The sequence below is a fragment of the Littorina saxatilis genome, linkage group LG6 (genome assembly GCF_037325665.1).
Source record: "Littorina saxatilis isolate snail1 linkage group LG6, US_GU_Lsax_2.0, whole genome shotgun sequence".
In the NCBI taxonomy this organism is placed as follows: Eukaryota; Metazoa; Mollusca; class Gastropoda; order Littorinimorpha; family Littorinidae; genus Littorina; species Littorina saxatilis.
Genome location: NC_090250.1, coordinates 56,481,254 through 56,494,851, shown reverse-complemented (window position 1 = coordinate 56,494,851; position 13,598 = coordinate 56,481,254). Strand labels below are relative to the sequence as shown.

The following is a 13,598-nucleotide window of genomic DNA, read 5'->3' as shown; positions in this document are numbered from 1 at the left end:
AGAGGCTACCAACAGAGAGGCTACCAACAGAGAGGCTACCCAACAGAGAGGCTACCAACAGAGAGGCTACCCAACAGAGAGGCTACCAACAGAGAGGCTACCAACAGAGAGGCTACCCAACAGAGAGGCTACCCAACAGAGAGGCTACCCAACAGAGAGGCTACCAACAGAGAGGCTACCCAACAGAGAGGCTACCAACAGAGAGGCTACCCAACAGAGAGGCTACCAACAGAGAGCCTCTACCAACAGAGAGGCTACCAACAGAGAGGCTACCAACAGAGAGGCTACCAACAGAGAGGCTACCCAACAGAGAGGCTACCAACAGAGAGGCTACCCAACAGAGAGGCTACCAACAGAGAGGCTACCCAACAGAGAGGCTACCAACAGAGAGCCTCTACCAACAGAGAGGCTACCAACAGAGAGGCTACCAACAGAGAGGCTACCCAACAGAGAGGCTACCAACAGAGAGGCTACCCAACAGAGAGGCTACCAACAGAGAGGCTACCAACAGAGAGGCTACCAACAGAGAGGCTACCAACAGAGAGGCTACCCAACAGAGAGGCTACCCAACAGAGAGGCTACCAACAGAGAGGCTACCAACAGAGAGGCTACCAACAGAGAGGCTACCAACAGAGAGGCTACCAACAGAGAGGCTACCAACAGAGAGGCTACCAACAGAGAGGCTACCAACAGAGAGGCTACCAACAGAGAGGCTACCAACAGAGAGGCTACCAACAGAGAGGCTACCCAACAGAGAGGCTACCAACAGAGAGGCTACCAACAGAGAGGCTACCAACAGAGAGGCTACCAACAGAGAGGCTACCAACAGAGAGGCTACCAACAGAGAGGCTACCAACAGAGAGGCTACCAAAAACCGGGTCTTAAAGGGGGTTCCACTGTAGTGTGAAATATTGGTCTGGTTGAAACTTGTCCTTATGATGAAATCTTTCTTGTAAAGTGAAGATGGATCTATTGCAAAATGTATACTCACATACAGGTAACTTATTGGTGTAAATGTGCACATGTCACTGAGACTTTTTTTTAAGGATTGACAAAGACATCAAGGAACTGTCATGTTGAGCAATAAATGATTGACAAAGACATCAAGGAACTGTCATGTTGAGCAATAAATGATTATGAATGTACAGTGAAACCCCCTCCAAAGACCCCCCGATGAAAGACCCCCCGATGAAAGACCCCCCGATGAAAGACCCCCTACCTGTTAAGACCCTAATTTCTCTGATTTTCTCTTCATAACCTGTCAATTGACCCCCGTTTTAAAACTCCCTCCTTTTTAAGACCTGATTTTCTCAGATTTGTGAAGGTGTTGTGCATTGTGCAAGTTGAGCTGTCAGTAGCTGTCTCAGGGACAAGGGATTTCCACCATGATTGTGAAATAGGGGTATGAGTCAGCTGGGATAAGTACACACCTGTTTAAAAATAACTGGGACACTTAATATAACCCAGGAAACTTAATAATGGATGAGCCCTGACAGCATATCCTTCAAGTTCAGGTTAGAATAAATGAAACACTGTTGAAGTGTCAAGGGTAGTTATAAAGGCAAGTTAATGCTGCCTGAGTGATAAAGGGGGATAGGGACTGGAGTCACTGGTTTGGGGGGTGGTGAGGGGGGTTGTGAGGGGGTGGAGGTGAAGAGAGGGGGATTTTGCTGTACCTCCACAAATCTGAGAAAATCAGTTCTTGAAAAAGAGGGAGTCTAAAATGGGGGTACATTTGCAGAGGTAATGAACACAACATCTGAAAAATCCAGGTCTTAAAAAGGGGGAGGTCTTAAATTGTGGGGGGGGGGAGGTCTTAAATTGTGGGGGGGGGGTCTTAAATTGTGGGGGGGGGGGGGTCTTAAAAGGGGGTTCCCCTGATTCTACAGCAGGTGAAGGAAAGGGAAATGAACTCATTTGGACCATGCATATGATGAGGTTTGAGGCAAAGACTATTGTCACACTGGTTATCCCTTGACAAGGCTCTGTGTCACACTGGTTATCCCTTGACAAGGCTCTGTGTCACACTGGTTATCCCTTGACAAGGCTCTGTGTCACACTGGTTATCCCTTGACAAGGCTCTGTGTCACACTGGTTATCCCTTGACAAGGCTCTGTGTCACACTGGTTATCCCTTGACAAGGCTCTGTGTCACACTGGTTATCCCTTGACAAGGCTCTGTGTCACACTGGTTATCCCTTGACAAGGCTCTGTGTCACACTGGTTATCCCTTGACAAGGCTCTGTGTCACACTGGTTATCCCTTGACAAGGCTCTGTGTCACACTGGTTATCCCTTGACAAGGCTCTGTGTCACACTGTGAGGGATGTCCTGTAAGACTGTCATTCCCGTCTGGCCTTGTTGCAATGTTGGCTTTTGTTTATTATTCCTTTACCAGCTCATCAAGCCCCCTTGTAGATTTTTGTTTCAATGTGTTTAAATATGTACATGAACTTGATGATGAAGCACAAAAGGCATGATACAGCAGCACAGGGGACGGTGTGGCGAAGGGGAAACATGTACCAGAGATATCCCCGGGGTTACACTGGGAACGAAAAAAAGAGCACGTGTGTGTGTATGTTGTGCGTGAGAGATGGGGGGACCTCAACCTTGTATAAGTATGTTAATTCTGCGGAAATAAGAACTGTTCTCAATTTGCAATTTGAAATAAGTTTCAGCATAAGCCCAATGGCCCAAACAACAAATACCTGCATTGCTTATACTTACTGACTGCACGTTATGCCTGTTGGCATGTAGGGTAGCAACAAAGGACCTCCACTCCTGTCTGTTCTGGCCCAGTCTCTGGATGGTACCCCACGTATAGTTCAAGCTCTTCAGTTCTCCTTCCACCGTTCGTCGATAGGTGTTCTTGGGTCTGCCTCTCTTGCGCTTTCCCTCTGGTGTCCAGTGCAGGGCAGTCCTGGTGTCCAGTGCAGGGCAGTCCTGGTGTCCAGTGCAGGGCAGTCCTGGTGTCCAGTGCAGGGCAGTCCTGGTGTCCAGTGCAGGGCAGTCCTGGTGTCCAGTGCAGGGCAGTCCTGGTGTCCAGTGCAGGGCAGTCCTGGTGATGCTATCTTGCTATAACCTGTCATGTGTTGTCCTTCAGCACGAGGTGGAGAGCATGGACCACATCCTGGAGGGGGTGCTGAAGAGCAACCACCCCGACTCTATGAAGCGCCAGCTCATCGACAAGATCAGGGAGAAAGGTCAAGGTCAGCACCCAGCCAATGATGTGAAGGGCGTCCTCAACCTGTCCATGAACTGGTTCCTTCAGGGCGACACAGAGCTGCAGGTGAGATGGCTGTAGTTAACACAGGGTGTAGGTGCATCTTGATGGTTGTAGACGTTCACCAATCACACTTGTCTTACAAACTTCTATCAATCAGACTTGTGTGAAAAAAAAATTAAAAGATGGAGAAAAAAAAAGTTTTTTTGTGCAAAATGGGATATTGGTAATTTAATGCTTAGTGCCCTATTTACAAATGTCCTTACTGCCTTCCCGCAATAATGGTGATGTTTGATTTCCTTGTGGTTATCCATGTTCTCTGGAGCCAGGATCTACATGGACACTTTGGGGTTGTGTGCAGCAGAGACTGGATCAAACATGGTTTAACTTGACACACTTGTTGTCTTGCAGGTGAAGGCGGGGCTGAGCCTGTTCCAGGGTTGTGTGCTGGAGAGACTGGATCAAACATGGTTTAACTTGACACACTTGTTGTCTTGCAGGTGAAGGCGGGGCTGAGCCTGTTCCAGGGTTGTGTGCAGCAGAGACTGGATCAAACATGGTTTAACTTGACACCCTTGTTGTCTTGCAGGTGAAGGCGGGGCTGAGCCTGTTCCAGGGTTGTGTGCAGCAGAGACTGGATCAAACATGGTTTAACTTGACACACTTGTTGCCTTGCAGGTGAAGGCGGGGCTGAGCCTGTTCCAGGGTTGTGTGCTGGAGAGACTGGATCAAGCATGGTTTAACTTGACACACTTGTTGCCTTGCAGGTGAAGGCGGGGCTGAGCCTGTTCCAGGGTTGTGTGCTGGATAGACTGGATCAAACATGGTTTAACTTGACACACTTGTTGCCTTGCAGGTGAAGGCGGGGCTGAGCCTGTTCCAGGGTTGTGTGCTGGAGAGACTGGATCAAGCATGGTTTAACTTGACACACTTGTTGCCTTGCAGGTGAAGGCGGGGCTGAGCCTGTTCCAGGGTTGTGTGCTGGAGAGACTGGATCAAACATGGTTTAACTTGACACACTTGTTGCCTTGCAGGTGAAGGCGGGGCTGAGCCTGTTCCAGGGTTGTGTGCTGGAGAGACTGGATCAAACATGGTTTAACTTGACACACTTGTTGCCTTGCAGGTGAAGGCGGGGCTGAGCCTGTTCCAGGGTTGTGTGCTGGAGAGACTGGATCAAACATGGTTTAACTTGACACACTTGTTGCCTTGCAGGTGAAGGCGGGGCTGAGCCTGTTCCAGGGTTGTGTGCTGGAGAGACTGGATCAAACATGGTTTAACTTGACACACTTGTTGCCTTGCAGGTGAAGGCGGGGCTGAGCCTGTTCCAGGGTTGTGTGCTGGAGAGACTGGATCAAACATGGTTTAACTTGACACACTTGTTGTCTTGCAGGTGAAGGCGGGGCTGAGCCTGTTCCAGGGTTGTGTGCTGGAGAGACTGGATCAAACATGGTTTAACTTGACACACTTGTTGTCTTGCAGGTGAAGGCGGGGCTGAGCCTGTTCCAGGGTTGTGTGCTGGAGAGACTGGATCAAACATGGTTTAACTTGACACACTTGTTGTCTTGCAGGTGAAGGCGGGGCTGAGCCTGTTCCAGGGTTGTGTGCTGGAGAGACTGGATCAAACATGGTTTAACTTGACACACCTGTTGCCTTGCAGGTGAAGGCGGGGCTGAGCCTGTTCCAGGGTTGTGTGCTGGAGAGACTGGATCAAACATGGTTTAACTTGACACACTTGTTGCCTTGCAGGTGAAGGCGGGGCTGAGCCTGTTCCAGGGTTGTGTGCTGGAGAGACTGGATCAAACATGGTTTAACTTGACACACTTGTTGCCTTGCAGGTGAAGGCGGGGCTGAGCCTGTTCCAGGGTTGTGTGCTGGAGAGACTGGATCAAACATGGTTTAACTTGACACACTTGTTGCCTTGCAGGTGAAGGCGGGGCTGAGCCTGTTCCAGGGTTGTGTGCTGGAGAGACTGGATCAAACATGGTTTAACTTGACACACTTGTTGCCTTGCAGGTGAAGGCGGGGCTGAGCCTGTTCCAGGGTTGTGTGCTGGAGAGACTGGATCAAACATGGTTTAACTTGACACACTTGTTGCCTTGCAGGTGAAGGCGGGGCTGAGCCTGTTCCAGGGTTGTGTGCTGGAGAGACTGGATCAAACATGGTTTAACTTGACACACTTGTTGCCTTGCAGGTGAAGGCGGGGCTGAGCCTGTTCCAGGGTTGTGTGCTGGAGAGACTGGATCAAACATGGTTTAACTTGACACACTTGTTGCCTTGCAGGAGAAGGCGGGGCTGAGCCTGTTCCAGGGTTGTGTGCTGGAGAGACTGGATCAAACATGGTTTAACTTGACACACTTGTTGCCTTGCAGGTGAAGGCGGGGCTGAGCCTGTTCCAGGGTTGTGTGCTGGAGAGACTGGATCAAACATGGTTTAACTTGACACACTTGTTGCCTTGCAGGTGAAGGCGGGGCTGAGCCTGTTCCAGGGTTGTGTGCTGGAGAGACTGGATCAAACATGGTTTAACTTGACACACTTGTTGCCTTGCAGGTGAAGGCGGGGCTGAGCCTGTTCCAGGGTTGTGTGCTGGAGAGACTGGATCAAACATGGTTTAACTTGACACACTTGTTGCCTTGCAGGTGAAGGCGGGGCTGAGCCTGTTCCAGGGTTGTGTGCTGGAGAGACTGGATCAAACATGGTTTAACTTGACACACTTGTTGTCTTGCAGGTGAAGGCGGGGCTGAGCCTGTTCCAGGGTTGGTCTCAGCACCACGTGGGGGCGCTGGAGGGCTTCCTGTCACGTGACCTGCTGGTCAACCTCATCACCAATCCCAGCAAGCATCAGGCCAACCTGCCCATCCTCCTCACGCACGCCCTGCAGCTCATGCGTGACCATGGCAACCCCAAGACATTCCAGCAGCACCTCAAGATCGTGGAGGCCAAGGCGCCCACCTTTGTGCAGGTCTGTGCTTTTGTTATTGGTGTTGGTGTTGTGTGTTGTGTGGTTTTTGTGTTGTTCAAACATCCCTCTCTAGCTTGTGTGTGTGTTCTGGGGAGGAGGTACTGGGGGGCTTGTGTGTGTGTTCTGGGGAGGAGGTACTGGGGGGCTTGTGTGTGTGTTCTGGGGAGGAGGTACTGGGGGGCTTGTGTGTGTGTTCTGGGGAGGAGGTACTGGGGGGCTTGTGTGTGTGTTCTGGGGAGGAGGTACTGGGGGAGTTGGAGGTAGTGTGGTGCATATTGTTATAGTGTTATTGTGGTATGGTGTGATCATGTGTGTGTGCCTGTGCGTGTGTTTCGTGTGTGTGTGTTTTGTGTGTGTGTGTGTTGGGGTGTGTGTGTTGCATGCATGTGCGTTTGTGTGTGCATGGGTGCGTGTGTGGCATGCATTAGTGTGCGTGCATGCCTGTGCGTGGGTGTGCGTGTGAGAGATGTCTTGTGGCTCTTATCTTATAGGACCCATATGTAATGTTTGATACCTTGCTCCTCAGGAGAGTGTGGACGACATCGTGCCCATCAAGAACTACCTGCAGATGCTGCTGGACTTCAAGGACAACCTGCCCAAGGTCGGGGAGCTGGCGGGCCGCCTGGCGCTGCCGCTAATGCAGGCCCTGGCCTCCGTGCAGATCCCCGCCGACGAGCACAAGGTGCACCAGTTCATCAAGGACGTGACCTTGGTGACGGACTTCCTGCAGCAGATCTGGAGTCAGTCGACCTCCACACTGCCGCTGGACCGCCTGCGAGACTTGTTCAACATCATCTCCGCTTTGGACGGTGCAGAGCCCTCTGTGTGCCTGGGCTCCGTTGTCAGGTGAGGCTGGCTGTGTGCCTGGGCTCCGTTGTCAGGTGAGGCTGGCTGTGTGTCTGGGCTCCGTTGTCAGGTGAGGCTGGCTTTGTGCCTGGGCTCCGTTGTCAGGTGAGGCTGGCTGTGTGTCTGGGCTCTGTTGTCAGGTGAGGCTGGCTGTGTGTCTGGGCTCCGTTGTCAGGTGAGGCTGGCTTTGTGCCTGGGCTCCGTTGTCAGGTGAGGCTGGCTGTGTGTCTGGGCTCCGTTGTCAGGTGAGGCTGGCTGTGTGTCTGGGCTCTGTTGTCAGGTGAGGCTGGCTGTGTGTCTGGGCTCCGTTGTCAGGTGAGGCTGGCTGTGTGTCTGGGCTCCGTTGTCAGGTGAGGCTGGCTGTGTGTCTGGGCTCCGTTGTCAGGTGAAGCTGGCTGTGTGTGTGGGCTCCGTTGTCAGGTGAGGCTGGCTGTGTGTCTGGGCTCCGTTGTCAGGTGAAGCTGGCTGTGTGTGTGGGCTCCGTTGTCAGGTGAGGCTGGCTGTGTGTGTGGGCTCCGTTGTCAGGTGAGGCTGGCTGTGTGTCTGGGCTCCGTTGTCAGGTGAAGCTGGCTGTGTGTGTGGGCTCCGTTGTCAGGTGAGGCTGGCTGTGTGTGTGGGCTCCGTTGTCAGGTGAGGCTGGCTGTGTGTGTGGGCTCCGTTGTCAGGTGAAGCTGGCTGTGTGTGTGGGCTCCGTTGTCAGGTGAGGCTGGCTTTGTGCCTGGGCTCCGTTGTCAGGTGAGGCTGGCTTTGTGCCTGGGCTCCGTTGTCAGGTGAGGCTGGCTGTGTGTCTGGGCTCCGTTGTCAGGTGAGGCTGGCTGTGTGTCTGGGCTCTGTTGTCAGGTGAGGCTGGCTGTGTGTCTGGGCTCCGTTGTCAGGTGAGGCTGGCTGTGTGTCTGGGCGCCGTTGTCAGGTGAGGCTGGCTGTGTGTCTGGGCTCCGTTGTCAGGTGAGGCTGGCTGTGTGTCTGGGCTCCGTTGTCAGGTGAGGCTGGCTGTGTGTGTGGGCTCCGTTGTCAGGTGAGGCTGGCTGTGTGTCTGGGCTCCGTTGTCAGGTGAGGCTGGCTTTGTGTGTGGGCTCCGTTGTCAGGTGAGGCTGGCTGTGTGTCTGGGCTCCGTTGTCAGGTGAGGCTGGCTGTGTGTGTGATCATTCCATCAGTAGGGTGCTTGGTCACTTTTACTTCAATCAGTAGCAGTGTTCTTCCCAGGCCTCGGTCTTTAGTCATTCACGCATACTTTCTGGATCTGACGCATTGTTCTCATCCCAGGCCGGTGGAATATGGGATAGATTGGACACGTAGGATGCCTACTGACGCAACACTTTGTTGTTGCACCCGGCCAGGACATTTTGACCAATATGGATTTTGAATCCAGGTCCAACTGACCTATTGTCCTCTGGGTCTGGGAACAACACTGTCAGTAGGGTGCTTAGTCTGTTTTAGTCCAGTCAATAGGTTGCTTAGTCACTTTTAGTCAACAGTTGGTTCGTTTAGAGGATCTTCTTCTTTTTCTTTGTTCATGGGCTGAATCTCCCATGTTCACTCATGTTTTTGCATGAGTGGGTTTTTACATGTATGACTGTTTTTACCCTGTCATTCAGGCAGCATACGCCGATTTCGGGGGAGTTTAGAGGATAAAGCACATGCCCTTTGGATTCAGAGCAGACATTCTGTATCTGTATGTGTCAGCCTCTCACAGTATTGATACAATCATTCTTACAACTTACCCCGTCTTTGTGCAGACTGATTCCAACGGATGTGGTGGAGAGTGCCGTCAAGTCTGCGGTGAACGACACGCGGATAACGGACGGAGCGGTCAACGCGGCCTTGAGACGCATGATCGACTGGCTGGTGTGGCCCACCTGCAGGAACCTGGACCACTGGGTCATCTGCTTCCTGAAAGAACTGGCCGCCGCCAAGAAGTTCACCATCCTCATCGACGTGACTGAAAGCAAGGTGGAACAGGTGAGGGACCTGAGATGATGGCTTTGACTGTGCTGGAATAGAGGCTGACTTGTATTCCGTGTGTGTGTGAAAGAGAGAGTCAGAGACAGAGAGAGAAGAAGAATAGCATCTTTCCTAACAAGGTGGAGAAAAAACAGTAGAGAAAAAGAAAAATACTGTGGTTTCTTACTCTGTATCTTCTGCCTGTGACTCTGTATCTTCTGCCTGTGACTCTGTATCTTCTGCCTGTGACTCTGTATCTTCTGCCTGTGACTCTGTATCTTCTGCCTGTGACTCTGTATCTTCTGCCTGTGACTCTGTATCTTCTGCCTGTGACTCTGTTTCTTCTGCCTGTGACTCTGTATCTTCTGCATATTTGGCAGTGTAGATGTTTGACAGTGTAGATGTTTGACAGTGTAGATGTTTGACAGTGTAGATGTTTGACAGTGTAGATGTTTGACAGTGTAGATGTTTGACAGTGTAGATGTTTGACAGTAGATGTTTGACAGTGTAGATGTTTGACAATGTAGATGTTTGACAGTGTAGATGTTTGACAGTGTAGATGTTTGACAGTGTAGATGTTTGACAATGTAGATGTTTGACAGTGTAGATGTTTGACAGTGTAGATGTGTGACAGTGTAGATGTTTGACAGTGTAGATGTTTGACAGTGTAGATGTTTGACAGTGTAGATGTTTGACAGTGTAGATGTTTGACAGTGTAGATGTTTGACAGTGTAGATGTTTGACAGTGTAGATGTTTGACAGTGTAGATGTTTGACAGTGTAGATGTTTGACAATGTAGATGTTTGACAGTGTAGATGTTTGACAGTGTAGATGTTTGACAGTGTAGATGTTTGACAGTGTAGATGTTTGACACTGTAGATGTTTGACAATGTAGATGTTTGACAGTGTAGATGTTTGACAGTGTAGATGTTTGACAATGTAGATGTTTGACAGTGTAGATGTTTGACAGTAGATGTTTGACAATGTAGATGTGTGACAGTGTAGATGTTTGACAGTGTAGATGTTTGACAGTGTAGATGTTTGACAATGGAGATGTTTGACAGTGTAGATGTTTGACAGTGGAGATGTTTGACAGTGGAGATGTTTGACAATGTAGATGTTTGACAGTGTAGATGTTTGACAATGTAGATGTTTGACAGTGTAGATGTTTGACAGTGTAGATGTTTGACAATGTAGATGTTTGACAGTGTAGATGTTTGACTGTAGATGTTTGACAGTGTAGATGTTTGACAGTAGATGTTTGACAGTGTAGATGTTTGACAGTAGATGTTTGACAGTGTAGATGTTTGACAGTGTAGATGTTTGACAATGTAGATGTTTGACAGTGTAGATGTTTGACAGTGTAGATGTTTGACAGTAGATGTTTGACAGTGTAGATGTTTGACAGTGTAGATGTTTGACAGTGTAGATGTTTGACAGTAGAGGTTTGACAGTTTAGATGTTTGACAGTGTAGATGTTTGGCAGTGTAGATGTTTGACAGTGTAGATGTTTGACAGTGTAGATGTTTGACAGTAGATGTTTGACAGTGTAGATGTTTGACAGTGTAGATGTTTGACAGTGTAGATGTGTGACAGTGTAGATGTTTGACAGTGTAGATGTTTGACAGTGTAGATGTTTGACAGTGTAGATGTTTGACAATGTAGATGTTTGACAGTGTAGATGTTTGACAATGTAGATGTTTGACAGTGTAGATGTTTGACAATGTAGATGTTTGACAGTGTAGATGTTTGACAATGTAGATGTGTGACAGTGTAGATGTTTGACAATGTAGATGTTTGACAGTGTAGATGTTTGACAATGTAGATGTTTGACAGTGTAGATGTTTGACAATGTAGATGTTTGACAGTGGAGATGTTTGACAGTGTAGATGTTTGACAGTAGATGTTTGACAGTGTAGATGTTTGACAATGTAGATGTTTGACAGTGTAGATGTTTGACAGTAGATGTTTGACAGTGTAGATGTTTGACAGTGTAGATGTTTGACAGTGTAGATGTTTGACAGTAGATGTTTGACAGTGTAGATGTTTGACAGTGTAGATGTTTGACAGTGTAGATGTTTGACAGTGTAGATGTTTGACAGTGTAGATGTTTGACAGTGTAGATGTTTGACAGTGTAGATGTTTGACAGTGTAGATGTTTGACAGTGTAGATGTTTGACAGTGTAGATGTTTGACAATGTAGATGTTTGACAGTGTAGATGTTTGACAGTAGATGTTTGACAGTGTAGATGTTTGACAGTGTAGATGTTTGACAGTGTAGATGTTTGATAATGTAGATGTTTGACAGTGTAGATGTTTGACAGTGTAGATGTTTGACAGTGTAGATGTTTGACAGTGTAGATGTGTGACAGTGTAGATGTGTGACAGTGTAGATGTTTGACAGTAGATGTTTGACAGTGTGCATGTTTGACAGTGTAGATGTTTGACAGTAGATGTTTGACAGTGTAGATGTTTGACAGTGTAGATGTTTGACAGTGTAGATGTTTGACAGTGTAGATGTTTGACAGTAGATGTTTGACAGTGTAGATGTTTGACAGTGTAGATGTTTGACAGTGTAGATGTTTGACAGTGTAGATGTTTGACAATGTAGATGTTTGACAGTAGATGTTTGACAGTGTAGATGTTTGACAATGTAGATGTTTGACAGTAGATGTTTGACAGTGTAGATGTTTGACAGTGTAGATGTTTGACAATGTAGATGTTTGACAGTGTAGATGTTTGGTGTGTGCAGGTAATGGAGAAGGTGCGCTACCTGCCGGTGAGAGAGGCAGGCTTCAACATCCTCTCCCACATGTTGCTCAGCTTCCAGCACTCACCCCAGGCATTCCACAAGGTGAGGCATTGGCTTCATACACCATGTTCACAAATAACAATAAATAGAGTAATTAATCATTGCCTTGCAGCATCTTGCAAGCTAGTTTTGAGATAAGTTGGAGATCTGTATCGTAAGTGTTTGCTTGTCTGTCTACTTAAAAGACTACTGGGTCGACGTACTGTAAATGTAACGTTTTGTTTTGTCATGAATGAAACGTTCCAATAACAATTCTTGTTTTTTTTTATTCATGTTCCCAAATAACATTCTCACTCTTTCTCTGTTTAGTTTTGTTTCTCTACCTCTCTCACACTCACTTTCATTGCACAGGAGAAAAACAAGTAAGGGTGTGAGAGAGACAGACACTCCCACAGACACACACAAACACAGACACACACAAACACAGACACACACAAACACAGACACACACAAACACAGACACACACAAACACAGACACACACAAACACAGACACACACAAACACAGACACACACAAACACAGACACACACAAACACAGACACACACAAACACAGACACACATGCATGACTGTGTTGGTGTTTGTCCTAACAGGTGCTGCAGTCGGTGCCGGAGACGCTGGACATCCTGGCCAAGGAAGACAGTGAGAGCGCCCGAGCGTGTCGCATCAAGCTGGCCACCCTGCTCCACTACCTCATGTACCTGCACACCGGCTTCCCCGAACTCTACGACCCCATCCTTGACCTCATCAAGGTGAGAATACCGTGACCTCCACCCTGACCTTGTCAAGTTAAAAAGTTGCAGGAGGTGATTAAATGAAGAAGAAATTGATGAAAGTGTGGGTATGTTGAAGTGAGTGACAGGTTTCATCACATTGTTGGCCCCACTTTGACCCCATTCAGGTGACAGTTAGGATCCATTTCTTCCCTATCTTCCACTTCAATATTTTTACATTTCCATGAAACGTTTGACTGTTAGTGTCAAAGTGTTTACAGTGGGACTAGTGTCAAAGTGTTTACAGTGGGACTAGTGTCAAAGTGTTTACAGTGGGACTAGTGTCAAAGTGTTTACAGTGGGACTAGTGTCAAAGTGTTTACAGTGGGACTAGTGTCAAAGTGTTTACAGTGGGACTAGTGTCAAAGTGTTTACAGTGGGACTAGTGTCAAAGTGTTTACAGTGGGACTAGTGTCAAAGTGTTTACAGTGGGACCCCCCTTTTATTTTAAGACCCCCTGTTTTAAGAACACCTCCATTTTAAGACCCCCTGTTTTAAGAACACCTCCATTTTAAGACCCCCTGTTTTAAGAACACCTCCATTTTAAGACCCCCTGTTTTAAGAACACCTCCATTTTAAGACCCCCTGTTTTAAGAACACCTCCATTTTAAGACCCCCTGTTTTAAGAACACCTCCATTTTAAGACCCTAGTTGTGTTCGTTGGTTTTTTTCAGTTTCTGAGTTTCTGTTAACAATATCAGTAATGTTTCCTCCATTGTAAGATTCCCTCCCTTTTAAGATCTGATTGTCTCCCTTTTAAGATCTGATTGTCTCCCTTTTAAGATCTGATTGTCTCCCTTTTAAGATCTGATTGTCTCCCTTTTAAGATCTGATTGTCTCCCTTTTAAGATCTGATTGTCTCCGATTTGTGGAGGTATCACACTGTGTCGGGTGACAGGTATCACACTGTGTCGGGTGACAGGTATCACACTGTGTCGGGTGACAGGTATCACACTGTGTCGGGTGACAGGTATCACACTGTGTCGGGTGACAGGTATCACACTGTGTCGGGTGACAGGTATCACACTGTGTCGGGTGACAGGTAT

The 13,598-nt window shown here is 48.2% G+C and overlaps 1 protein-coding gene across 7 annotated transcripts in view; it reads left to right on the top strand.

Annotated features, from left to right (window-relative positions):
• The window catches only part of LOC138969581 (ubiquitin carboxyl-terminal hydrolase 38-like), a 91,594-nt gene that overhangs the window by 64,384 nt on the left and 13,612 nt on the right, over positions 1–13,598 (top strand). For all 7 annotated transcript variants that reach the window (XR_011456501.1, XR_011456505.1, XR_011456504.1 and 4 more), the window contains exons 2-7: positions 3,102–3,287; positions 5,947–6,180; positions 6,707–7,026; positions 8,763–8,985; positions 11,720–11,821; positions 12,373–12,531. Coding sequence is in view for 2 of the 7 variants with exons in the window: in XM_070342435.1 (XP_070198536.1) it covers positions 3,102–3,287; positions 5,947–6,180; positions 6,707–7,026; positions 8,763–8,985; positions 11,720–11,821; positions 12,373–12,531 (1,224 nt within the window). In the remaining 5 variants the exon portion in view is untranslated. The remainder of the gene's footprint in view (positions 1–3,101; positions 3,288–5,946; positions 6,181–6,706; positions 7,027–8,762; positions 8,986–11,719; positions 11,822–12,372; positions 12,532–13,598) is intronic.